Below are 27,928 nucleotides of genomic sequence, written 5' to 3'. Positions count from 1 at the left end.
CATCTTACTCCAAAGAGATGACTAGCTCCTCTCTGCTTGTCACTTGGGAGACAATGTTATAGGATTTATTATCTCACACACCCGCAACCTGAGGCAAGCCTAATTTGAGACTAAATATAAGCTGTAAGCTAGCCCAGAAGCCAATTTAATATTTTCTTATATTTTTAACAAAAATTCGGCTTCATCACCATCACCTGCATAGCCCTGCTTGCGACTGCGGACATCTGGACCAGACCATCCCACACATCGTGAATGACTGCCCACTGAGGCTTTTCCCTGGGGGCATCGAAGCCATCCACCCAGTAACTGATGCTGACCTGGCCTGGACGACTCCCCTTTATATACAACTGTAGGCTGTGCATGCCATAAGCAAGACGAAGACCACCTCATCGCAGCGACTTCTTTAGAACCAACAATGAAGCATCAGAAGATACGTAGATACAAAAAGCCGGAGTAACTCAGCGGGACAGGCAGCATCTCTGGAGAGTAGCAATGGGTGACGTTTCAGGTTGAGACCCTTCTTCAGACTCATTTTCTCCCTCACTTAAACATCTTCATATTGCGCTCTGTCTATCTCTGTCTCTCAGGGTAAGAACTCTGCACTTCCTGTCTTGGATTTATTCAAGCCATCATTCTTGCCTATTGGACCATTCCCTTCATAGATCCTTCAGAGGCGAACCGGTTTCCTCCCACACTCTAAAGACGTACAGGTTTGTAGGTTAATTGGCTTCAATAAAGATTGTAAATAGTCCCTAGCGAGTCGGATAGTGCTCGGGTATGTTTGGCACGGACTCGGTGGGCAGAAGGGCCTGTTCCACGCTAAGTTTAAAGAAGGGTCTTGACCCGAAATGTTACCCGTTTCTTCTCTCCAGAGATGCCGCCTGTCCTGCTGAATTACTCCAGCTTTTTGCGTCTAACATCCTTTATGATGGACTCTAAAATCGCACTGAAGTCAGACGATAGTTCCCACTATTCTGCTTTGCTCCCTCCTGGTGCTGCGGGATAATATTGGCAATTTTCCAAAGAATATTAAAAGTGCGTTTTATTGTAAAATAGGATTGTGCCCCTTTACAGTACATTTATGTTGTAACCCACGATCTAAGAATTTCAACACATCCTGTACAGTCTCAAATTACACTGAGATGCGTTGGTCTACTCATGAGTTTGCAATTCTTGGAAATGTTTACAATTCCATCCTGAGATAGCGGGTAGTTAGATTTTAACCTTTTCTCAGCCTGAGGCAAAGCAGCATGTTCTTGGTATTAACTGGCAGTGGCCCAGTGAGATAAGGTGAATTGGTGGTTATCCAACCAATTCTCGGCAAGTGTAATTTCATAAAATGAATTTTGCAACAGCAATACACTTAAAAAGTACACATAATCTATATATTGGCTTCAATAAAGATTGTAAATAGTCCCTAGCGAGTCGGATAGTGCTCGGGTATGGTTGGCATGGACTCGGTGGGCAGAAGGGCCTGTTCCACGCTAAGTTTAAAGAAGGGTCTTGACCCGAAATGTTACCCGTTTCTTCTCTCCAGAGATGCTGCCTGTCCCGCTGAGGTACTCCAGCATTTTGTGTCTATCTTCGGTTTAAACCAGCATTTGCAGATCCTTGCTACACAATGAAACACATCAATCGAGTTAGTTTTCTCAAATAGCTTTATGTGGGATTGAGGGGATGTTGTCGGAATGTCCAACCAAGGGGGAGTTCGTGGGGGGATCTTGTTGCCATGGATAGGGCCAGACAATCCTCAATGTCCAGCAGCCCGAACTGTCTGCTGTGTTGAACACCTCGGTACATAGAAACATAGAAACATAGAAACATAGAAAATAGGTGCAGGAGTAGGCAATTCGGCCCTTCGAGCCTGCACCGCCATTCAATATGATCATGGCTGATCATCCAACTCAGTATCCTGTACCTGCCTTCTCTCCATACCCCCTGATCCCTCTAGCCACAAGGGCCACATCTAACTCCTTCTTAAATATAGCCAATGAACTGGCCTCAACTACCTGTTCAAAAGGGAACTGCAGATGCTGGAATATCGAAGGTACACAAAATTGCTGGAGGAACTCAGCGGGTGCAGCAGCATCTATGGAGCGAAGGAAATCCTTCGCTCCATAGATGCTGCTGCACCCGCTGAGTTCCTCCAGCAATTTTGTGGCCTCAACTACCTTCTGTGGCAGAGAGTTCCAGAGATTCACCACTCTCTGCATGAAAAATGTTTTTCTCATCTCGGTTCTAAAGGATTTCCCCTCCATCCTTAAGATGTGACCCCTTGTCCTGGACTTCCCCAACATCGGGAACAATCTTCCTGCATCTAGCCTGTCCAATCCCTTAAGAATTTTGTAAGTTTCTATAAGATCCCCCCTCAATCTCCTAAATTCTAGCGAGTACAATCCGAGTCTATCCAGTCTTTCTTCATAAGAAAGTCCTGACATTCCAGGAATCAGTCTGGTGAACCTTCTCTGCACTCCCTCTATGGCAATAATGTCCTTCCTCAGATTTGGAGACCAAAACTGTACGCAAGGGCCACATCTAACTCCCTCTTAAATATAGCCAATGAACTGGCCTCAACTACTTTCTGTGGCAGAGAATTCCATAGATTCACCACTCTCTGTGTGAAAACAAATGTTCTCATCTTGGTCCTAAAAGACTTCCCCCTTATCCTGAAACTGTGACCCCTTGTTCTGGACTTCCCCAACATTGGGAACAATCTTCCTGCATCTAGCCTGTCCAACCCCTTAGGAATTTTATAAGTTTCTATAAGATCCCCGCTCAATCTTCTAAATTCTAGCGAGTACAAGCCGCAACACTTCAATGATTCCAGCAGTGGCTCTGCCTGTCTATAAATTGGTGTGCTTATGCTTCTTGGCACTTATTATTGCAGTTGTTCAGTTTGGGACTACTTCATAGAGTCTTACAGCAAGGAAACCGGCCCTTCAGCCCAACTTGCTCGTGCTGACCAACATCCCACATCGACACTAGTCCAACCTCCCCGCACTTGCCGAATAAGTCTCTAAACCATAAACCTTGGATGAAGTGCCACACCGCATTCTGGATTGTCACTTGATGTAATTATAACCCCAAATAAATCATTGCATTAACAACTAGCAGTCCAGAATAGCACAAATTTTTCAAAGCTAAATTTGAGAACAGCTTATTTGCAGTGGATTGTGTATTGAGATGGAGAAGGTGATGAACAGTGTCTGGGACCCTGACTTCATCACTGATTCCAACACTGCCCCACCGTGTCACCCGAGTTTTCTCCCACATTCCAAAGAGGTGCAGGTTTATAGGTTAATTGGCTTCTGTAACGTGGATAACGGGTGATCTTTGGTCGGCACGGACTAGGTGGGCTGAATGTGTAGGAAGGAACTTAGATGCTGCTTTACACCGAAGTTAGGCACAAAATGCTGGAGTTACTCAGCGGGACAGGCGGCATCTCTGGAGTGAAGGAATGACAGGCGGCATCTCTGGAGTGAAGGAATGGCTGACGTTTCGGGTCGAGAGCGTCTTTTAGTTCCTCATTTATTACATTGCGTACTATGTTTACATATTCTGTTGTGCTGCTGCAAGTAAGAATGTCATTGTTCTATCTGGGACATATGACAATGAAACACTCTTGACACTTGACTCTTGATTTCTTTCCATCCAGAGATGCTGCCTGTCACAGTAAGTTACTGCAGCATTCTGTGTCTGTCTTGGGTGGGCCGAATGGCCTGTTTCCACACTGCATCTATAAATTAAGCTAGAACAAAACTCAACATGGAAGTGGCAAGAAGCTTTTTAACATCTAAACAAAGAGCAGGTGTGAGAGGGCGCATAACACAGCTGCAACCATGTGTAAATATCACCTCTTGTGTACTCCGTGTGGGAGCATCATGTTACAGGATTAAGGATTACGACTGAGCTCTTCAGAGTTCTAGAGTTACAGGACACACAACGGAAACAGGCCCTTCGGCCCACTGAGTCCACGCCGGCCAGCGACCACCCCGTACACTAGCACTATCCTGCACACTAGGGCCAATTTACAATTTTATAGAAGCCAATCAACTTACAAGCCTCCACGTGTTTGGAGTGTGGGAGGAAACCAGAGCCACTGGAGAAAACCCACACAGGTCACAGGGAGAACGTACAAACTCCGAATAGACAGCACCCGTAGTCTGGATCGAAACCAGGTCTCCGGCGCTGTAGAAGGGCTGTCCCACTGTACGAGTTCATTCAAGAGCTCTCCCGAGTTTAAAAAAAAATCAAACTCGCTGGTAAGCATGTAGAATGTACGTAGCCGGTACGTCGGAGCTCGGGACGTCTCTTAGCGGCTCGTAACGCTAACGGCAGGTACTCGGGAAACGCGGTAAGCTCGTGTAGACTCGTGAAGATTTTTCAACATATTGAAAAATGTCCACGAGAGCCCCGAGTACCTACGAGCGGCTATTACCGTAATTCTCCGAGTTCGAATCAGGGGAAACACGGGAGAACTCTTGAATTAGCTCGTACAGTGGGACAGCCCCTTAAGGCAGCTATTCTACCACTGCCCCAATCCATTTTATTATTTCCCACATTGTCATCATCTCATTAAGAGGAGAATGGCGAAGTTTAAAGGAGATGGTGGTGAATGACAATAGACAATAGGTGCAGGAGTAGAGGCCATTCGGCCCTTCTGGCCAGCACTGCCATTCAATGTGATCATGACTGATCATCCACAATCAGTACCCCGTTCCTGCCTTCTCCCCATCTCCCCATTTCCCCTGACTCCGCGCCTAAAAAGTCACCTTAGTGGGACAGGCCCATAAATAAGTTTAGTTTAGTTCAGTTTATTATTGTCTCGTGTACTGAGGTACATTGAAAAGCTTTTTGATACGTGCTTTTCAGTCAGCGACAAGACTATACATGATTACGATCAAGCCATCCACAGTGTACAGACACTGGATACAGAGTATAGTGTTTAGTGCAAGATAAAGTGCAGTCTCAGAGGACAGTTTCTGTACATGTTGCTATTCAGGGAGGTATAGCAATACTTTAATGAATTGTGTGCAGAAACAATTTTCACTGTGCATGTGTCATTGACTGCGATCCTATATTTAGAGATAGAGATACAGCGTGGAAACAGGCCCTTTGGCCCATCATGCTGACCAATAATCACCAATATACTAGTTCGATCTCACACACCAGGGTCAATTTACAGAAGTCAATTAATCTAGAAACCTGCACGTCTTTGGAATGTGGGAGGAAACCGGGGAAAACCCATGTGGTCACAGGGAGAACGTACACACTCCGTACAGACAGCACCTGTGGTCAGGATTGAACCTGGGTCTCTGGCGCTGTAAGGCAGCAACTCTACTGCTGAGCCACCATGCCTGTATTCTGGTGTTCCCCATTCATCATCACTGCCCGGCATGGGCTTGAGGTTCAGGGGATGGCGATGCCAGGCCAGGGCCAGGGCATGTGTCTGAACAGCTTGCTGCAATCACCAAGAAGACCCTGGAGAAAAGGCAGCTGGCCTTGGCACTAGCGCAGAGCAGCGGTCTCAAGTAGGAACTGGAGAGACAGTGAAGCACAGGGAAGGAAACAAACTGGAGCCCAAACCATCAAGGCAAGAAAAAGCAATTCCTTCATTGGACTCACTTTTCACCTGTATTTATTTTATGTTCGAACAGAGGTGTTGGTAACAAATGCTCAGTGAGGTTTAGAATCACACCGGCAGCCTGTGGTGTAATGGGGCAGGCCTTCAACACACAGTGCTGTACTGGAGTATCTCAGCGGGGAAGGCAGCATCTGTGGAGGGAATGGACGGCCGATATTTTGGGTCGCCGCCTTTCTTCAGTTTAGTTTAGTTCAGAGATACAGCATTTTGGCCCTCCAAAGGCAAATACTACCAACCAATAATCACCCATGCATTCGTTCTACCTTACACACTAGGGACAATATACAGAAGCCAATCACCCTACAAACCTGCACGTCTTTGGCATGCATGCATGCATGCAAAAAGCTGGTGTAACTCAGTGGGTTAGGTAGCATCTCTGGAGAAAAGGAATAGGTGGCGTTTCAGGTCGAGACCCTGTTTCAGACTGAGAGTCAGGTCAGAGGGAAACAAGGGATATGAACCTGTAGAAAAAATGAATGAAGGATATGGAAAAGGACAAATCAAAGCAACACCCATGATCAAGGAAAAGTTGCCAAACGCTTTAACTCTCCTTCCCATTCCCAAACTAACCTTTCTATCCTGGGCCTCCTCCATTATCAGGATGAGACTAAATTGGGGGAACAGCACCTCATATTTCACTTGCTCATATACTTAGAAGTATGAATATCAATTTCTACAACTTCAAGTAACCATTGCATCCCCTCTCTCACTGTCTCTCCCCCATCTCTAGTTGTTGTACTAGTTTCACTACCGACCTGCGGAGTTACCCTGTTTGTATCAACTTCCGCACAGCCAACAATGGACCATTGTGGGCTCCACCTTTCCCAGATCATCGTCGCTGGCTTTGAGTTGTCCTTTTGCATGTCTTTCATTCATTTGTTCTACGTAGATTTTTATATCTCTCGTTTCCCTCTCTCCCGACTCCCAGTATATTTGGTAATGGCAGGAACAACAGCACATACCTGAAGCAGTGCAACAAAGAACAAATATTGCAATAACAAAATGAATGAATGAGTGAGAGTTAAGAGGAAGAGTACATAGGCGGCAGCTTAGTGAAGGGGTGTGAGGAGGTGAAGGTAGACACAGAGCTCGGGTAACTCAGCAAATCAGGTAGCATCTCTGGAGAAGAGGAACAGGTGACATTTCGGGTTGGTGCCCTTCATCAGAAGAGGTGTGAAGAGGTGTTTGGTTCTGAAATTGGAGCACAATTAGGAACATGTTGCTTTTGAAGTCTTGACATTTGGGCTTTCAAGTACCAGTATCTTAGTTGCTGCCCTACAGCGCCTGAGACCCGGGTTTGATCATTACTACGGGTGCAGTCTCTATGGAGTTTTTACGGTCTCCTTGTGAACGCGTGGGTTTTCTCCGGGTGTTCCGGTTTTCCCCCACGTTCTAAAGACGTGCAGGTTTATAGGTTACTTGTCTTCTGTAAATTGTCCCTAGTGTGTAGAATAGAATTAGTGTACGGGCGATCGCTGGCCGGCGTGGTCTAGGTAGGCTGAAGGGCCTGTTTCTATGCTGTATATTAGTTTAGTTTGGTTCTATTTAGAGATACAGCACGGAAACAGGCCCTTCATCCCACTGAGTCCACACCGAACAGCGATCCCTGCACACTAACACTATCCAACACACACACTAGGAACAGCAGTAGAGCTGCTGCCTTACAGCGCCAGAGACCCGGGCTCAATCCTGACTACGGGTGCTGGCTGTATGGAGTTTGTACGTTCTCTCCATGACCTGTGTGGGTTTTCTCCAAGATCTTTGGCTCCTTACCACACTCCAAATGTTAATTCTGCTTCTTCTACCCCGAGTCTGGGTCAGTCAAACACTGAGTCAAGCATTGGAATCCAAACCCTTTTATTCAACTTCTGCTCCACTCACTCAACTGGGTCAACCTCTGCTCCACTCACTCTATCCCGTGACAGTCTCGCGTAGAGAGAACAGAAAGAAAGACAAAACCCCAACTGAAAGATCATCCTTTTATACCCCTATAACTAACGGCGCGAAAATACAGGGGAAGGGCAACCCCAACAAACAAATCATCGATACCGGAGAGAAGATACATGGAGTGACAACTCCTTCACCCAATCATATAACAGTACCTGCAAACATTTTCATGCATAGCAACAAAGTAAAAGCATTTTAGTACATAGAGAAATGATACCATTGAAGGCAACCAATTACGGGTGACGATGGGGAGACACAGAAACAAAATAGAAACATTTTTAGGGCAATAAGAAACTTCCAGGTGCAGGCTACCCTTCTGGACCAATCAGAAGCATGCATTAAGCGTCAATGTTCTGGAGCTGCTGCAAAAGCCCAGACTTTGTGCAACCAGTGGGTCACAGGTGCAGAAGCTTCCTGAAACTTTGTGCAAAGTTCCAGACTTAGTGGAGCCAGGTCCAGCAGCTTGCAAAGTGATGTCATCAGCCCATTCTCACAGACACCCACTTGCCATTTCCCAAGTACCCAAACCCCTGCATATCTACACAAAGACATACAGGTCTGTAGGTTAATTAGCTTGGTATAAATGTAAATTGTCCCTAGGTACGTCCCTGTGTGGGATAGTGTTAATGCACGGACTTGGTGGGCTGAAGGGACCTGTGTCTGTGCTGTATCTCTAAACTAAACTAAACATTATTTGCTGAAGGGACTATTCCTCTGCTATTCTATGTTCTATTGTCATTTAGTAAATTGCTCATTACCTTTTCGCTAAATAACACTGATTAACTGACAATATTAAACTTATTTGCACTTCAAACAATTTCATTGCTAAACCTGCATCAAAAATCCTGATTGCTCTCTCATGCCACACGTTTATTTCTCATGAATAATTTTCACCTCATTAAGAATATGAAAGGGAATCTCAGCAGTGATGGAACTGAACATAATTGGTATGTAATAATTAATGAGTTATGTTCGGGCATTCAAGTCATTCACGATAAATTGTGAAATTGAATTAGATAAATATTTTATTTTGTGGAATGTAAGAGGTTTTCCACAAGTGACAATATTAAACCAACATCAATGTGAAGAAAGCATATTACATGCTTGCATTCATGGTTATCTTAGCTTAGCTAAGGGATACAGTGTGGAAACAAGCCCTTCAGCCCACTGAGTCCGCGCTGACCACCGATTACCGCGTACAATAGTTCTATCCAAGGCACTAGGAACAATTTATAGAAGCCAATTAACCAACAAAGCTGCATGTCTTTGGCGTTTGGGAGGAAATCGGAGCATCCAGAGAAAACCCAGGTGGTCACAGGGAGAATGTACAAACTCCATGCAGACAGCACCCGTAGTCGGGTTCAAACCTGGGTCCCTGGTGCTTCAAGGCAGCAACACTACCACTGTGCCACCGTGCCACACCGTGGATCAGGGCAGAGAAGTTTTATTTTACAGAGAATGTCTGGAACTCACAATATGTGATACATTCTATACAACGTCAGTTACAATGGCAGCATACAATTAGGCAAGGCATATGGTCCTAATGCTGGCAAAATGGTTGGAAATCAGGACAAAGATTGGCGGATTGGTTGGCATGGTACACTTAGGGACCAAGCTAAAGAAAGGTCCAGAGATGCTACCTAACCCGCTAAGTTATTCCACCACTTTGTGTCTTTTTTTTTGTAAACCAGCATCTGCAGTTCCTTGTATCTCAAAGGAACTTACAATTCAGAGCAAGTATTAACTCATCAGGTTTGGCCGTTCTTCTGTACCATCGCATACCTCCAATGACCCCTCCCTGACTCTTAGTCTCATGAAGGGTCTCGTCCCAAAACGTCACCTATTCCTTCTCTCCAAAGATGCTGCCTGACCCGTTGAGTTACTCCAGCTTTTTGGGTCTATCTTCAGTTTAAACCAGCACCTGCAGTTCCTTCCGACACATCTGTGTGATTTATGTCCCTATGATCCTAGAGTTGATGGATTGTAATAGGAGCACAATTGCTTGAGTTATACCTTCACATAAAGATACCTGTGTTGTGTAGCCTACATATGACTCAAAGTCCATCGCTGCCCGAAAGAAGTAACTTAAGTATCTAAAGTGTTAAAGATGGCGTTCGATTGGGGTGCTGAGTCGGGAAGTCATGTTATAAAGCGCAATAAAGTGAGTCACACGTTGTGAACTCAAGGACATGCTTTATTAAACAAAAAATAATTCCAAAACAATGGCAGTGTTGCGGAGCCCAGAGTAAAGGGCCTGTATCACCAGCATGCGATTGCATGCATCTAGCGCGACCAAACGTGGTCGCTTGAGGCGTACGGCCGTGCGGGGGCGTATGGAGTTGTGCAGGGCTGGTCCTGACATCGCGTGGGGCTCCGAAAATCCCGCGCTGTCCGAAAATTCCGCGGGCCAACGGCCTGTCGGCCTGCAGGTGCATTGAGGGCATACGCAGCATCTTGCGTATGCAGCGTCTTGACGGCGTACGCCTAGCGCGTGGAGTTGCGCGATTTTGTCACCGCCCGGCGTGCCGTTGCGTGATGACGTCACCGCCCGATGCCGTGCGACGTCCAAATTCAGTCGGCCCACCTCCTGCCCAGCTGATTGGTGAGTATGATGTCAGGACCAGCCCCGCACAACTCCGTACACCTCCGCGGTTGGAAGTGGGACCAGCCCCTCGCGGCCGTACGCCTCAAGCGACCATGTTTGGTCGCGCTAGACACATGAAATCGCATGCAGGTGGGACAGGCCCTTAACTGCGTGTCGCTGCAGCAGGGCACACCCTCGACTTTCTAACCCTCTCCCCTCAGTCACGTGCCTCTTACCACATGATGAACGAGGGTTCGATTAACCAGTGGCGCGACCACCAGATGGCGCCACAGTTGCATCTTTATAAAACTTTACCTCATTTGGAGTATTGTGTGGCGTTCTGGTTGCCCCATTGCAGGGAACATGTGGAGACTTTGGAGAGGGCTCAGAAGAGAGGCGTTTACCACGAGTGCTTCCTGGATTAGAGGGTGTTGGCTATAAAGAGAATTTGGACAAAAATGTTTTCTCTGGGGCATCGTTGGTTGAGGGGATACCTGATCGAAGGTTATAACATTCTGGGAGGTGTAGGTAGAGTAGACAGTCAGAATTTTATTCCTGGTGTGAAAATGTCAAGGACGAGAGGGCGTAGCTTTAAGGTCAGAAGCGGGGCGTGTTATGGAGATGTGCGGGGCAAGTGTTAAGCTTGGAGAGTGGTTCGTGCCTGGAACTTTGTGTTAGGGATAGTGGAAGCAAATACAGCAATGTTTTTTTAAGAAGCTTTGAGGGCAAGAGAGTGACATGGAGCATGTGCAGGAAGAATCAATTAGATTACTTTGGCATCATGTTCTGCACAGATCAGTTCAGTTCAGTTTCTGTTCAGTTCACCCTGTCACGAGGTACACTGAAAAGCTTTTGTTGCATGCTATCCAGTCAGCAGAAAGGCAATACATGATTACAATCAAGCCATTCATGGGGTATAGATACATATAGTGGGCTGAAGGGCATGTGCAGGAAGGAACTCTAGATGATGGTTTAAACCATAGGCTACATCTCGACTCGAAACGTCACCCATTCCTTCTCTCCCGAGATGCTGCCTGTCCCGCTGAGTTATTCCAGCATTTGGGCTGAAGGGTCTATTCCTTTGCGTACTGTTCTACATTCTATTATATCTACTATGGCAATGATCCTTATCCTGCATAATGAGAGGTGGATGATATACACTACTTCCTAGTATTTCCTATATCCAAATTAATTTTATATAAAACCGAATTATTGATAAATTCAGTATTATTCCATTACTTTTGGGAACCAACTTCCCTCCAATTTTCCTTGCCTGTTAACTATTGTGGGAATTATTCACCGGAACTTCCCACCCATGCTCTAAATATGTCCATTTACCTTTTCATTTCCTTTCAAAATGCATTTGGACGAAACCAAAAGTATTTTTCTATTTGCTCATTGCCCTCCCTGGACATGGGGCTATTAATATTGCCATGTATACTGAGGCACAATGCCAAGTCCATTACACACACCAACCTCCCACCATCAGCTCCAGCTACACCTCACAAAGCCTTGGGAACGCAGCCAAAATAAACAAGAACCATTCTCACATCAATCATTCCTTCTTCTCCCCTCTCCTGTCAGGCAGGAGATACACAAGTTTGGACGTACGTACCACAAGATCCAGGAATAGCTTCTTCCCTGCTTATTGGCCGACAACAGAGTGGTTTTAGTTTTAATTTTAGGGATACAATGTGGAAACAGGCCCTTCGGCCCACCGAGTCGATGCCGACCACCAATCACCTGCACACTAGTTTAGTTTAGTTTAGGGATACAGTGTGGAAACAGGTCCTTCGGCCCACCGAGTCCGCACCGACCAGCGATCCCCACACATTAACACTATTCTACACACACTCGGGACAATTTACACTTACACCAAGCCAATTAACCCACAAACCTGTATGTCTTTGGAGTGTGGGAGGAAACCGAAGATCTCAGAGAAAACCCATGCGGTCACGTGGAGAACGTAGAAACTCCGTACAGTAGTCGGGATAGAACCCGGGTTTCCGGCGTTACAAGTGCTGTAAGGCTGTGCGATCGTGGTCATGGGATATCTTATCCCATAACATGGTGCTATAATAACTATAATAACTAGTTCCATGATATCCCATTTTCACATCCTGCACACGTGGCAATTTACAGTAGCCAATTAATCTACAAACCTGCACGTCTTCGAAGTGTGGCCATCCCATGAACTAGGGTAAGGTCTCGATCTTCCAAGCTCTCTCACTGAGGACCTTAGAGTTTTTTCTGCAGCTATAATACTACAGTGCCATATAAATACTGTATATTCTTGCTACTGAGGGAGTGCAGCGTAGGTTTCTAAGGTTAATTCGCGGGATGGCGGGACTGTCATATGGTGAGTGACTGGAACGGCTGGGCTTGTACACTCTGGAATTTAAAAGGATCAGAGGGGATCTTATTGAAGCATATAAGATTATTAAAGTTTTGGAAACGCTAGAGGCAGGAAACATGTTTCCGATGTTGGGGGAGTCCAGAACCAGGAGTGATAGTTTAAGAATAAGGAGTAAGCCATTTAGAACGGAGATGAGGAAACACTTTTCCACCTAGAGAGTTGTGAGTCTATGGAATTCTCTGCCTCAGAGGGCGGTGGAGGCCAGTTCTCTGGATACTTTGAAGAGAGAGCTAGATAGGGCTCTTGAAGATAGCGGAGTCAGGGGATATGGGGAGAAGGCAGGAATGGGGTCCTGATTGTGGATGATCAGCCATGATCACATTGAATGGCGGTGCTGGCTTGAAGGACCGAATGGCCTCCTCCTGCACCTATTGTCTATTGTCAATTCAGCGCTTTGGACATTTACTCTTTGCACGAACGGTTGTATTTGTGTATGGCCTCATTGTAATCATGTACAGTATGATTTAATTTGACTGGAGAGCATTCAAACAAAAGCTTTTCACTGCACCTGGAAATAATAAACACATAGCAATACCTGAACCTTTGATTTGTGTGATTATATCAAGTAAACTGATTGTAGAATATAGTGTTACAGCTATAGCGAAATGCAATTGAAAAACCTGACATTCTGGTTCAGTTTAGTTTAGTTTAGTTTAGTTTAGTTTAGAGATACAGAGCAGGAAAAGGCCCTTCGGCCCACCGAGTCCATGTCGACCAGCGATCCCCATACATAGTAACACTACCCTACACACACCAGGGACAAATTACAATTTTACCAAGCCCGTACATCTTTGGAGTGTGGGAGGAAACCGGAGATCCCGGAGAAAACCCACATGGCCACAGGGAAAACGTCCAAACTCCGTACAGACAGCACCCGTAGTCGGGATTGCACCCGGGTCTGTAGCATTGTGAGGAAGCAACTCTACCACTGCGCCACCGTGCTGCTCTCTAGTGTCGGGGGAAATGCAGAGGCTGGTTTACACCAAAGCTCGACACTAAATGCTGGAGTAACTCTACATCTCTCGAGAAAAGGAATTGGTGACATTTCGGGTCGAGACCCTTCTTCAGACTCCTGGATGAAAGAAAAGATGGCCTGACACAGCTAAATGGTTGATCTTTTTGGAAATCCTTTGCTCCTCTTGCCCTGCATTCCATATCTTTATTCTGTATTCGAGATCTTTTTCATTTTCAAAAGTCTCTCTTTGCCTTCACACTGCAAAGCCTCTGTGATAGTTTGAGTCTTCCTTGTAGACTCTCCCATCTTATATTCTTAGTATGACTTGCATTTAGGTGGGGTCCAATCGTCAGTGAAACGTTTCCTCTTTACTGCAGGCAGAATCTCTGTGGCCGACAACTGGTTTCCTTGCCATCACCGTGGCTCTGAACTATTGTGATGAGGTCGATGTTGCTGGCTTCGGTTATCCACTGAACCAAAAGGACGGTCTGATCCATTATTATGATCAGCTGAAAATGTCCATGATGGCTGTAAGTATCAAATGGGAATAATCCCTTTACTTCACATTCTCTCTTCAGTAATGAGTGTTCCTTTGCTGTAGTTACCGTCTCCACTTTAGCGCATCAATCACTCCCATGATGGTCTAAGCCTAATTAACTTTGTTGGCGAGGACCCATGCTTATTGAGCCTGCATGAACCTGAGTAGATAACAAACAAGTCAATGCCGTGGAAAAGCTGCTTCTTTCAGCTTTGGACGATAGCTAAAATAAAACAATTCCTCCAGTTTGATGACCTCGAAAAGATCATCCACACATTTATCTCCTCCCGCCTAGATTACAGCAACTCTCTTTACACTGGCATCAGCCAATCCTCCCTGTCCCGCCTGCAACTGGTCCAAAACGCCGCAGCGAGACTCCTGACGGGCACCCGAAAAAGGGGCCACATCACCCCGATCCTGCCCTCTCTCCACTGGCTCCCTGTGCGGTTCCGTATAAATTTCAAGATCCTCTTCTATGTCTACAAAGCCCTCAATGGGCTTGCCCCCACCTACATTAAAAGTCTTCTCACCCACCACTCCACCTCCAGGTCCCTCAGATCGGCCGACTTGGGGTTACTGAACACCCCGCCGTCTAGGCATAAGCTCAGGGGCGACCGTGCCTTTGCGGTTGCAGCTCCTAGACTGTGGAACAGCATCCCTCTTCCCATCAGAACTGCCCCCTCCATCGACTCCTGTAAGTCGAGACTAAAAACTTATCTATACTCCCAAGCCTTTCTTGATGTCCTCTGAGCGAGGTCTATATGTATATATGTATGTAGTTTGTATGTTTATACTATTCTTATAACAAATGTAAAGCACTTTGGCCAACGAGAGTTGTTTTTTAAATGTGCTATATAAATAAATGTGACTTGACTTGACTTGACTTGAGCAATTACAGTGGCCTTCTAGATGGTCCAGGTATTCCAAGCCAACACCCGATGATACATAGAAACATAGACAATAGGTGCAGGAGAATGGCTGATCATCTAAAATCAGTGCCCCATTCCTGCTTTCTCCCCATATCCCTTGATTCTGTTAGCCCAAACAACTTAGTGGATGAGTTAATGTGTAAGGTGTAGGATGCAACTGCAGATGCTGGTTTACACCAAAGATAGACACAAAATGCTGGAGTAACAGGTGGACAGGCAGCATTTCTGGAGAGAAGGAATAGGTGACGTTTCAGGCTGAGACCCTTCATGAGACTAAGAGTCAGGGAGGGGGACAGTTGAGGTATGTGATGGTACAGAAGAACGCCAACACCTGATGAGTTAATACTTGCTCTGAATTGCATGTTTCTAATATCTAACGTCTAATGTCTAAAAGTAAAGTTAATAATCAGTCTCAAGAATGGTCCCAACTTGAAAAGTCATCTATCTTCAGAGATGCTGTCTGACCCATTGACTTACTCCAGCACTTGATGTCTTTTCTTCGTAAGTTCCTTTATTCATTTGTTTCACTGATGGAGATATACCTGGTTATTCAAATCACTGCAGATTCTCAATTTGGTTACATCCATTGTCTGCATAGGCTCTATGCAAGGTCAATTCAGCTAGATCATCGCCTTTGCCACAAAAACAAATGCTGGAAACACTCAGCAGGTCAGGCAGCACCTGTGGGGGGAGAAACAGAGCCAATATTCCAGGTCGTTGACCCTTTCTTACACCTTCAGTGTTTGGCTTGTTTTCTTTCAAACACTTATCTAGCTCCCACTTACCACTTCTCCAGTTGAAGCCGGGGGGTGACATCACTCGAAGCACGGGGAAGATTCTGTGTGTGAGCCGAGCCATTGTGACGTCATCAGTGAAAGCTGGTCGTTTTTAAATTCAAAGTCTTTTGATGTTTTTAAACTTTAATCAGTAATGTCGAGAAATGAAGCATAACATGTTCTGTGAAGATGCTATTTTCCTAGAGGGGAAAATGTGAATCAGAATATGTAAAAATGCTATCGTTACCGCGTAGTGTTTTGACGAAGATGAAAAGACAACCACATATACACACACATACACACACATGCAAGATCAGAGTTTAATGAGTACTAGACCAAGTGGGACCTGTTGTTTATTTTTTTTTAAATATCATTCATGCTACAATTTCCTGTGTATAAAGCCAGTTTAGATTTTATCTCACAAATTTTATCACACCTGGGTATAACAACTGATTATTTTGGAATATACAAAGATGTATTTCATAAAGAACATCTGATTTTATGGTCCATCACCACTGATAGCCCTTAAACGTTTCATTACAAGAGTAAATCACTTTTCCTTGAAGTGATTGGTTTCACAGCAACTGAATATGTACTAGTAATTTTAAGGTGTTTATGTTGCTACCTTAAGCCCCTGTCCCACTTTCCCGAGATACTCATGAATTCTCCCGAGATTTCCCCAAGATTTAAACTCGGAGAATTTCCATGACGAGTCCGTAGGAGTCCGTAGGAGTCCGTAGACATTTCGTAGTGGCTCGTAATGCCAGCCGTAGCTACTCGGGGTGTCAGGTAAGTCGGGACGTTTTTTCAGCATGTTGAAAACTGTCCACGAGTAAAAGAAATAGCCCCGAGTACCTCCGGCTGGCTATTACAATACAATACAATACAATACGGTTTATTTGTCACATTGCACATAAGTGCAAGTGAAATGAATATGTCAGCAGCGGTACAATTATAAAGAACACGCACAAAAACACAAACATTTAACATAAACATCCACCACAGCATTCATCACTGTGGCGGAAGGCACACAATTTGGCCAGTCCTCCTCCATTTTCCCTCGTGGTCGGGACCTCAACCCTCCGCAGCCATTGCTGCGGGCGTCCAGATGGTAAAAGGACAAGGTACAAGTCCAGGTAAGTCCAGAGTCGGCTCTTCCCCACCGGAGACCGCGGCTTTAAGTTGGTGTAGGTCGCAGGCCGGCGGTCGAAGATTTAAAGTTTAAAGTTCCATAATTACCATAATTCTCAGAGTTTGAATCAAGAAGAAAACTCGGGAGAATTCGTGAGTAACTCAGGAAAGTGGGACAGGCCCTTTAGTTAGCTGAAAGGCAAGTTGAAGTTAGTGTTCAGATAACAAGGGCGGATTGATGGAAAGCAGAGGCAAATCTGTTCATTTTCAGCTCTGTTTAGTTTATTGTCACATTCACCGAGGTACAGTGAAAAGCTTTTGTTGCATGCTAACCAGTCAACGGAAAGACATGATTACAATCGAGCCACTTACAGTGTATAGATACATGATAAGGGAATAAGTTAAAGCCAGCAAAGTCCGATCAAAGATAGCCCGAGGGTCGCCAATGAGGTAGATAGTAGTTCAGCACTGCTCTCTGGGTGTGGTGGGATGATTCAGTTGGGTGATAACAACTCTTAACATGAGTGCTGATAGCCTGGTTTAGTTTTATTGAATGTTGCTGTTTTGTGGAGATTATTCAGTGCTTGCCGCCTATCCTAAAGACCCATTCAAGATCCACTTACCTGTTGGAGGTCCTGTAGAACTGCTCATGCTTTCCTTCCAGTATACATACTATAGAACATAGATCAATATAGCATGATACCAGGTCCTTCGGCCCACAATGTCTGTGCTGAACATGATGCCAGGACCTGCACCTAATCTATATCCCTCAATTCCATACATATCCATATGCCTATCCTAAACTATTTTAAATGCCACTAATGTATCTTCTTCAGCAGCGCGTTCCAGGTACTGCCCTCTGTATAAAAAAACTTGCTCCGTGCATTTCCTTAAAACTTTTCCCCTCTCACCTGAAGGCTGTGCCCTTTGATTTTTCCATCTTTGGAAGAAGATTCTATCAGTCTACCCCATCAATGTCTTTCAGAATGTTACATACTTTTATCATAGAAGCAACATCTGACGTTCCAGAGAACACAATCCAAATCTGTCTAAGTGCCCCTGTAGCTAATACCCACTAATTTAGACAACATTCTGGTTAACCTCCTCTACACTTTTGCTAAGGCCTCCACATCCTTCCTGTAATGCGGCCACCAGAATTACACATGGTGACCCAAATGAGGCCAAACAAAAATCCTCTTATTATATCTAATTTCTTGTGAAATATTAACATTTTTCAAACTCCAGTCAATGTAAAAAGATTACGTCAGCATGTGAATTATATGAGATAGATTTGCTATGGTTTTCAGACACTCTGGAGGAGATAGGGCTTTGTTGCTGGTTGAAATAATTACCCAGTGAGTGTCCCTGTTGTCAACAGAACTTCCCTCTAACTAGTGACTAACTAACTAGTGAGGAAACAACACACTGCAAGATGTTTCCTGGTCAATGATGGTTGCACCATTGACCATCAATCTACGTAGGTGTTGCAGGAATTGTTTAGTTTAGTTTAATTTAGTTTAGTTTAGAGATACAGTGCGGAAACAGGCCCTTACACCCACCGGGTCTGTACCACCACGTACACTAGCACCATCCTACACACTAGGGACAATTTACAACTTTTACCAAAGCCAATCAACCTACAAACCTGAGACAGACACAAAAAGCTGGAGTCACTCAGCGGGTCAGACCGCATCTCTGGAGAGAAGGTGAAAGGTGAGAAGGAGGAAAGAAATTAAGTGACATTTCGGGTCGAGACCCTTCTTCCAACTGAGCCAGTCTGAAAAAGGGTCTCGACTTGAAAGGTCACCCATTCCCTCTCTCCAGAGATGCTACCTGAGCCGCTGAGTTACTCCAGCATTTTGTGTCTCTTTTCAGATTAAACCAGCATCTGCAGTTCCTTCCTAAACATCTTACAACCCTGTAGGTCTATAGAGTGTGGGAGGAAACCAGAGCACCTGGAGAAGGCCCACACGGTCCTAGTGAAAGCCTACAAAACTCCACACAGACTGCACCCATGGTCGGAATTGAACCCGGGTCTCTGCTGTGGTGAGGCAGCAACTCTAATGCTGCGCTACTGTGCCGCCTAGTGAGATTATTCGATGCGTATCTGGTGCATTCTAGGTTCATGGAACTGTAAATCATAGAGGCAGGCCCTTTCTACCTCCCTAGTCTATGCCAACCATGATCTTTATCTACACTATTTGCCCCAATTAGGTCCGTATCCCTCCATGTGTTTCCCATCCAAGTGCCCGTCTCCTTGCCTTGCAGCCATTATAATTGTAGCTGCCCCCACCACCTCCTCTGGCAGCTTGTTCCAGTACCACCACTCTCTGGGTGAAAAACTCCACAGACTCTGTATGTTTAGATGTAGTTTTATTATTGTCCTGTGTACCGGGCTTATTTAGCAAGCTATCCAAACGGATCAAGATTCAAGATTCAAGATTCAAGAGAATTTATTGTCATGTGTCCCTGATAGGACAATGGAATTCTTGCTTTGCTTCAGCACAACAGAACATAGTCGGCATGACTACTCTATGATATATTATATACGAAAATGCAGGTCATGCTCTGTCCTGCCCACCCCCCCACCCTCACCTCTTCCCACCCCCCTGACTCTCAGTCTGAAGAAGGGTCCCGTCCCGAAACATCACCCATCCATGTTCCCCAGAGATGCTGCCTGACTGCTAAATTACTCCCGGATTTTGTACCTTTCTGTGATAGAATTAAGTCAAACTCAAGTACAATAGGTGGAACGAAGGGGAAGGTACAAAAGGGCGGCGCAGCGGTAGAGTTGCTGCCTCACAGCGCCGGGGACCTGAGTTTGATCCAGACTGCAGCTGCTGTCTGCATGGAGTTTGTACGTTGTCCCTGTGACCATGTTTGTTTCCTCCGGGTGCTCCGGTTTTCTCCCACACTCCAAAGACATACATGTTTGTAGGTTAATTGGCTTTGGTAAAACTGTAAATTGTCCCCAATGTGTAGGATGGTGTTAGTGGATGGGGTGATCGTTGGTCAGCGCGGACTCGGTGGGCCGAAGGGTACAGTTCGTGCGACCCATCTCTAAATACGAAATACAGAGTGCAGTATATAATTCCTAGCATTGTAGCGAATCAGTTCCAAAGACAAAGTCCAATGTCCACAATGGGGTAGAGGTGAATTGGACAGTGCTCTAGCTTGTGGGAGAACCGTTTTTGATGCCTGTTAACAGTTTGCTGTGTGAAGTTGCAAACAACACTGAATCATTCTGATTACTTGGTTGTTTTTCAGAGATCTGTGCACAATATTACCCAAGAACACGTGTACTTGAAGAAACTGCAGAGCACTGGGATCATCAGATATCTCACCTAACTTCATGGAGGATTTGTACATTTCTGGCAATGTTGGGTTCGAACAAACATGCCATCAACTTGGACTTGACTTGAATTTGATGCTGCCTCATCAACACTCTGAGATTCACACCCCTGTATACAACTCTCTTGTACGCCCTGGTCAGCCCACCTTGGTTCATCTTTGGCAGCGGGGTGGACCATACCTAATGCCACCCTTTCCTGCTCCAAATGGGGCATTGTAAAGGAGTGGTAGTGGGAAGAGAGTTGGTACCAATGGTAATGGTCCCACTGGGAGCTCTGGTGATGGTGATGGTCTGGTGATGGTCTGGTGATGGTGTTCCGACTATCGTGCTTTGGGTCAAACCCGGACAATGCGCACGTAAATATGCTGCTTTTAATAGGATTCATTGCACTTACACGGTGGAATCCCAATGGTGATTGAACATATTTCCAAGGCACGTTATAGGTAATGGATTAAGAGAGGTGAATGGACTGGAAAACTGGTAGAGGGTGGTAATGACTTTAAGGAGTCCAAAGTATAAAAGGGATTAAGATTCAGACATAATAGGTGAAGGGAGAAGGTTCTTCTATTTCCTAGGTCTATCTCCTCTTGATTTTACCTTCAAAAGCTTGGCAGTGGTTTTATTTTGCTGATTGCCCCTTGATGTTGGGTCTTATAGTAGTGTTGGGCATTTTATCAGGTCTGGGCACCCTTGTGTTCTTAGCCATACATTGTGAAAAGTTTTAAACAAGAGGAATAGGATTCCTCTGGTGGTCTGTGCTTCCTCCAATATTCAAAAGATAAGTGGATTTGTAAAATTGTAAGCAATTAATGCTAATTCAGATTCAGATTCAGATTCAGAAAACTTTATTGTCTGTCGTAACAGAAAATCTTCTTTGACGTGGCTCAACATACAACCAGGACAATGTACTGATAAGCAGTCATACAACACAGATTTCTGCGAGCACACACAGTGTGTATAGATCTTAAAAACAGATTAAAAACTGTAAAAATAGACAAGATAAAAGTTGTGGGTACGTGTAAAATGACAGTGCGTCAGGGTTAATTTGTCCATTGTTCATTTTTTATTTAAGCTGTTTATGGCAATGGGTATGAATGAGTTTTTGTGGATGTTTTTCTTGGATAGGGGGACTTTATATCAGCGGCCTGATGGCAGAAGTTGGAAGGACTTGTGCAGGGGGTGGGTGGGATCCTGTGTAATGAGGTTGGCTTTCCTTTTAACTGCCTGGGTGTGGAGTACTGATAATTGATTTTGAGTTTTGCCAGTTATTTTGCTTGCTTGATTGATGATCTGGGAAAGCTTTGATTTGTCTTTGACAGAGGTGAGGGTGAACCAGGATGTGATGTTAAAGGTGAGTACAGATTCTATAAGTGATTTATAGACAGCTGTTAAAATGTCCTGTCTGGCATCAAAGCTCCTGAGTTTCCTCAGCAGGAACAGGCGTTGCTGTGCCTTCTTGTACACAGAGTCTGTGTGCTGGGAGAAGGACAAGCGGGTGTCAATCTCTGTGCCCAGGTATCTAAAGGCCTCTACCTGCTCAACTGTCTGCCTATTCAGCCTCAGAGGTTCAAAGAGAGGTTGGGGGGGAAGATGTTCGCCTCCCCCCACAACACAGCTCCTTGGTCTTGGAAATGTTAAGCTCCAGAGAGCTCTCTTTGATCCACAGCATCATGGTGTTGACCTGCTGATAGTAGGCAGCCAGAGAATTGTGATCCTTGATGTGGGCCACCAGGGCCATATCGTCTGCATACTTAAAAAGGGAAATGTCACTGTTATTGTTTGTTATGTTGTTTGTGTAAATGGAAAATAAAATTGGTGATAAAACACAACCCTGGGGGACACCAGTGTTTAAAATCATGTTCTTGGATTTAAAACCATTTACCACCACATGCTGAGGCCGGTCCTGCAGGAAGTCTTTTATCCACAGGATAAGTGATGGGTTGACGTAGATCCAGAAGGCGGTTGCAGAGGGTGACCGTGTTGACTGTGTTAAAAGCGGAAGAAAAGTCCATAAATAAAATCCGTGTGTGGGGGTGTGGGGAGTCCAACTGTCTGCTAACTGTGTCTAAAGTTGGATAACATAGAACTAGTGTAAAAGGTTGATCGTTGGACAGCATGAACTCAGTGGGCCGAAGGGCCTGTTTCCATGCTGTATCTCTAAACTAAATTAAACGAACCTAAACTAAACTAAACTAAAATAAACTATGAGTTTTCTCAGAAATGAAACCTGAAAAAACCAAGAGGAAAATATTTTTAGTCTCGTTTAGTTTAGAGATACAGCGTGGAAACAGGCTCTTTGGCCCACCATAATCACCCATACACCAGTTTTATCAGACACCCTAGGAACAATTTACAGAAGCCAATTGACCTACAAACCTGCACGTCTTTGGGGTGTGGGAGGAAACCAGAGCACCCGGAGAAAACCTACGCGGTCACAGAGAGCACGTACAAACTCAGTACAGACAGCAACCGTAGTCAGGATGGAACCCGGGTCTCTGGCGCTGTGAGGCAGCAACTCTACCGCTGCACACAGGAATAAGTGTGCCATGAAAGCCAGTTTTACAATGAGAAGAGACAATTTAAATGAAACAATGGGCATCAGTCACGATCATACTTCTGAGGCAGAAATGGAGTGAAATAGCCAACGTGTGAAGGAGAGGAGTGGATACAACGCAGACACACTCCAAAGAACAGAAGCTCAACCAAATGTCCATTCACCAAGATGAAGAAATCTCTCAGACTTCCAGGAGCCCAAAGTGAGCAGGCTCTCTTAGACTGAGCAAGAAGGCACAGATTACAAGGAAGAACTCGCTGGAAAGGGTGACACTGGGAGCTCAGTGCAAGATTTGGAGAACGTCTGAACAGCGAGGAGATGTGATCTCTTCACATGCATTTTGTGTGCACCAATTGGGAAACAATCTATCTGGGGTTTTAGGTTCATAAATTCATAAATGATAGGAGCAAAATTAAGCCATTCAGCTTCTCTGCCATGGCTGATCTATCTCTCCCTCCTAACCTCATTGTCCTGCCTTCTCCCCATAACCCCTGCTTTGGAATTCCCCTTCATCCTATTTATCAAGGACATATCCTAGCCCCTTTCAGCTCTCTCAATTCCCTGTTTAAGTTCTTCCTATTTTCTCACCCTACTTTTTCCTGCCCTCCCCATAACCCCTGACACTCGCACTAATCAAGAATCTATCTGCCTCTGTTGACTTGGCCTCCACAGCCTTCTGTGGCAATTAATTCCACAGATTCACCACCTGTTGACTAAATAAATATATCCTCATCTCCTTCCTAAAGGAACATCCTTTCATTCTGAGGCTATGATCTCTAATCCTGGCCTCTTCCATCCTCTCCACATCCACTCTACCAGGCAAGGTTCTGAACCACTCATGGAGATGTGCTGGGTTTTCGTGTGTCAATAATGTTAGCGTGGCTGGGATTTTTTTTCAGGGATCAGACACATTTCACTTGGGCAACTTACAGCCCAGCGGTATCATTTTTATTTCACTACCCCTTGCACCCGCTCTCTCTCTGTCCCTCCCCACCCAAGTCACCATCCTACTAGTTTTGCTGTTGTCCAGTTGAGTTTCACTGTCTGTATAGCTCGTTATCACCTAGCCCACAGCCAACAATGGAGCATTGTGGGCTCCACTCCTTGATCATCGTCATTTTTTGCATATCTTCCGTTCATTTGTTCTGTATCTCTCTATATCATCGTCTACCTCTCTCGTTTCCCTTCCCCCCGACTCTCGGTCTGAAGAAGGGTCTCGACTCGAAATGTTACCTTTACCTTTTCTCCAGGGTTGCTGCCTCACCCGCTGAGTTACTCCAGCATTGTGTGTCTACAGAATAAACCAGTATCTGCAGTTCCTTCCTGCACCTCTGTTGCTGCAGCCACCAAGTTTCTATGTAGAAAACACCTTGAAACCTCCCAGCCCCACCAACAACCTGAATACGTCTGGTCAGCACAGTGGCTCCGCGGTAGAGTTGCTGTCTTAAGGGCCTGTCCCACTTACGTGACCTATACAGGCGACTGGCGGCATCCATCATAGGTCGCCGAAATGTTCAACTTTGAGAATTCAGCGGCGACCAGAAAGACGCTACGACTCTTTTACGACCTCTCACGACCATAGACCTCTCACAACCATACAGGCTGTACGGTCGTGAGAGGTCTCCTATGGTCGTGAGAGGTCTACAAAGAGTCGTAGCGTCTTTCTGGTCGCCGCTGAATTTTCAACATGTTGAAAATTTCGACAACCTATGACGGGTGCCGGCAGTCGCCTGTAAAGGTCGCGTAAGTGGGACAGGCCCTTTACAGCGCTAGAGACCTGGGTTCGATCCTGACTGTTCGATCCTGACTACGGGTGCTGTCTGTACGGAGTTTGTATACTCTCTCCATGACCTGCGTGGGTTTTCTAAGAGATCTTCTGTTTCCTCCCACACTCCAAAGACGTGCAGGTTTGTAGGTTAATTGGCTTGATATAAATGTAAATTGTCCCTAGGGTAGTGCTAGCGTACAGGGTGATCGCTGGTCGGTGCGGTCTCGGAGGGCTGAAGGGCCTGTTTTCACATTGTATCCCTAAGTTAAAAAACTATACATCCAGCAGATGAAATCTGTCGCTGTACCTCCTGTGAAGATTATTTTTTAACATCAAGTGGTTCGGTGATTGTTCACATTGCGTGTAGATTAATTATTTTGTTGATATCTCAATTGTTTGTTGGCTTCCTTCTGTAGCAAATGAAAAGGTATTAAGAATGTACAAATAGACAGTCTTTGCACAAGTGCCAGTTTCACCTATTGACCATTTAAACCCAAAATAAGCAAAACTATTGTAGACAAAAATGCTGGAGAAACTCAGCGGGTGAGGCAGCATCTATGCAGCGAAGGCAATGTGTTGAATCGAAATGTAGCCTATTTCCTTCGCTCCATAGATGCTGCCTCACTCACTGAGTTTCTCCAGCATTTTTGTCTACCTTCAATTTTCCAGCATTCCTTCTTAAACATAAGCAAAACAATGAACGGTTTGGGTTTAAATGTAGATTCTCCACTCAACTGATGATAGAGAGATCTAAAGAGATCTGAGCTCCTCAGACATTGAATTAAGAAAGGCACAGACAAGATAGACAGTCAGAGCCTTTTTTCATGGGAATGATGCCTGGATTAGGGGATGTTAGCTACAGGGGGAGGCTGGACAGACTTGCATTGCTTGGTCTGGAACGTTGGAGGTTGTGGCGAGACTTGATACAAATATATAAAATGATGAAAGGCACAGACAGGGTAGCCAGTCAGAATGTTTCTCCCACGTTTGAAAATTTGAATGCTTGAAGGCGTAGCTTTAAGGTGAGAAGGGCAAAGGAGATGGTGAATGCCTGGAACGCGATGCCAGAGGCCGTGGTCGAGGCAGATGCGATAGTGGCGTTTGAGAGACTCTTGGATAGGTGCACGGAAGCGCAGGGAATGGAGGGATATGGATTATGTGCAGCCAGAGAAGGTTTGGTCTTGGCATTATGTCTGGCACAGACATTGTGGGCCAAAGGGCCTGTTCCTGTGCTATACTGTTGAATTCAACAACAATAAAGCGCAGTTGCTACTCTATACCATAGACACAAAATGCTGCAGTAACTCAGCGCGTCAGGCAGCATCTCTGGAGAACATGGGTAGGAGATGTTGCGGGTCGGGGCCCTTCTATGTGGAGTTGTTGGGGTGAGGCCAACCTCTTCTATGGTGAGGTTAATTAGATGTCAAGGTGGCATCTAAGGATCCTTTCTAGTTGAACGCCAACTAAACCCACACCACTTTTGTGCTGCCATTTACTGGCCAGGCTAAAGTGGCCCCAACCATCCCCTCCGCTGTGGTTCGTTGTGAGGATGGTGAGTGGGGAGCAGTGTTCTCTGGGGCCGCCGTGTCAATGGCTGGATTCACAGGGAATGAAGCCCCTTTATTTACAAAAGCCAAATGCCCATTGCCCGCACTCCTGAGCTCTGGCAAGGCCTGCCACAATGTGCGCACGTGGCCATTTGCACTACCTCGTTGGACTTAAGTAGTAAATTAGAAATTCTGAAGATGAATATATTAAGATGTTTTATTTTTGAGAAGAGTCGGATGGAGCAACGCTTTCCCTCCTGGCACCAGTGTGCCACGGGCATGGTGGCGCAGCGGTAGAGTTGCTGCCTTACAGCGCCAGGGACCTGAGTACAATCCCGACTACAGGTGCTGTCTTTACGGAGTTTGTACGTTCTACTCGTGACCTGCGTGGTTTTTCTCCGAGATCTTCGGTTTCCTTCCACACTCCAAAGACTTTGTCGGTTTGAATGTTTGTAGGTTAATTGGCTTGGTATAAATGTAAAGTGTCCCTAGTGTATGTAGAGTGGTGTTTTAGCGTGCGGGGATCACTGGACAGTCTGGACTCGGTGAGCCGAAGGGCCTGTTTCCGCGCTGTATCTCAAAACTAAACTAAACTGGGGCAAGGAAGGGGTTGGAATTTGAAAGGGACTTGGCTGGTTCCTCAGCCTGAGTGACCTTTCCCCCCTCCCCACCGACCTCAGCATCCTTCCCCTTTTGGCCCCTTCATTCCGCACTCTAACAATGACCCCTGTCCTGAGCTGTTTATGTCCGAACTCTTTCTTGTACCTCCTATGTTTTTTTTTTACAAAGACATGAAGCAACTCGGGAAATTTGGTTCTGTAAAATGCAAACATTTTATTGTGTACTTTTTGCTCCATTGGTTGAGGCTGGGATTTTGACAATGATATGAATGTATTACTTGCAATACTTGGGATTAAATGGTTACTTTTTCCTCAGTCTCTCACTGTTGGTACCAGCATCTTCTCCCATCTCCCGAAGATCTTTGAAGACCACACGGAGATGGTGTCCCTCAGGGGGAGTTATGGGAGCTTTGGAGATGGGAAAACGCGGGAGACAATAGACAATAGACAATTTACAATAGGTGTAGGAGTAGGCCATTTGGCCTGTCGAGCCAGCACCGCCATTCACTGTGATCATGGCTGATCATCCACAATCCTGCCTTCTCACCATATCCATTGACTCCACTATCTTAAAGAGCTCTATCTAACTCTCTCTTGAAAGCATACAGAGAATTGGCCTCCACTGCCTTCGGAGGCAGAGAATTCCACAGATTTACAACTCTCTGTGTAAAAAGGTTTTTCCTCATCTCTGATCTAAATGGCTTAGCCTTTATCTTAAACTGTGGCCCCTGGTTCTGGACTTCCCCATTGGGAACATGTTTCCTGCCTCTAGCGTGTCCAAATTCTTAATAATCTTACATTTCAATAAGATACCCCCTCATCCTTCTAAAATCCAGAGTATACAAGCCCAGCCGCCCCATTCTATCAACATTTGACAGTCCCACCATCCCGGGAATTAACCTGGTGAACCTACGCTGCACTCCCTCAATAGCAAAAATGTCCTTCCTCAAATTTGGAGACCAATATTGCACACAATACTCCAGGTGTGGTCTCACTAGGGCCCTGTACAACTGCAGAAGGACCTATTTGAGAGATTTACGGAGTGGGTGATGGAGTTATGGAGTGGTGGTATGGGATATGGAAGAGCGAGAGGGAGGGTTGGAGACATTACGCAGTTGGGGAGAGGGAGTTGTTTGGGATGTCATGGAGTGGGGTGAGGAGATAATG

The 27,928-nt window shown here is 45.4% G+C and overlaps 1 protein-coding gene across 9 annotated transcripts in view; it reads left to right on the top strand.

Annotated features, from left to right (window-relative positions):
- st3gal4 (ST3 beta-galactoside alpha-2,3-sialyltransferase 4) overlaps window positions 1–21,075 on the top strand; it is a 142,233-nt gene extending 121,158 nt beyond the window's left edge. For 8 of the 9 annotated variants that reach the window (XM_033049568.1, XM_033049572.1, XM_033049571.1 and 5 more), the window contains 2 exons: window positions 13,924–14,076; window positions 20,188–21,075. In XM_033049568.1, coding sequence (XP_032905459.1) covers window positions 13,924–14,076; window positions 20,188–20,268 — 234 coding nt within the window. In that variant the 3' untranslated portion in view covers window positions 20,269–21,075. Of the gene's footprint in view, window positions 1–13,881; window positions 14,077–20,187 lie in introns of those variants that run through there. The other variant, XM_033049573.1, reaches the window with a different exon arrangement.
- Window positions 21,076–27,928: the final 6,853 nt, after the last annotated feature.

Source organism: Amblyraja radiata, chromosome 33, assembly GCF_010909765.2.
Source record: "Amblyraja radiata isolate CabotCenter1 chromosome 33, sAmbRad1.1.pri, whole genome shotgun sequence".
Lineage (NCBI taxonomy): Eukaryota > Metazoa > Chordata > Chondrichthyes > Rajiformes > Rajidae > Amblyraja > Amblyraja radiata.
The sequence above is the reverse complement of the archived record's forward strand: the minus strand, read 5'-3'. Positions and strand labels throughout refer to the sequence as shown.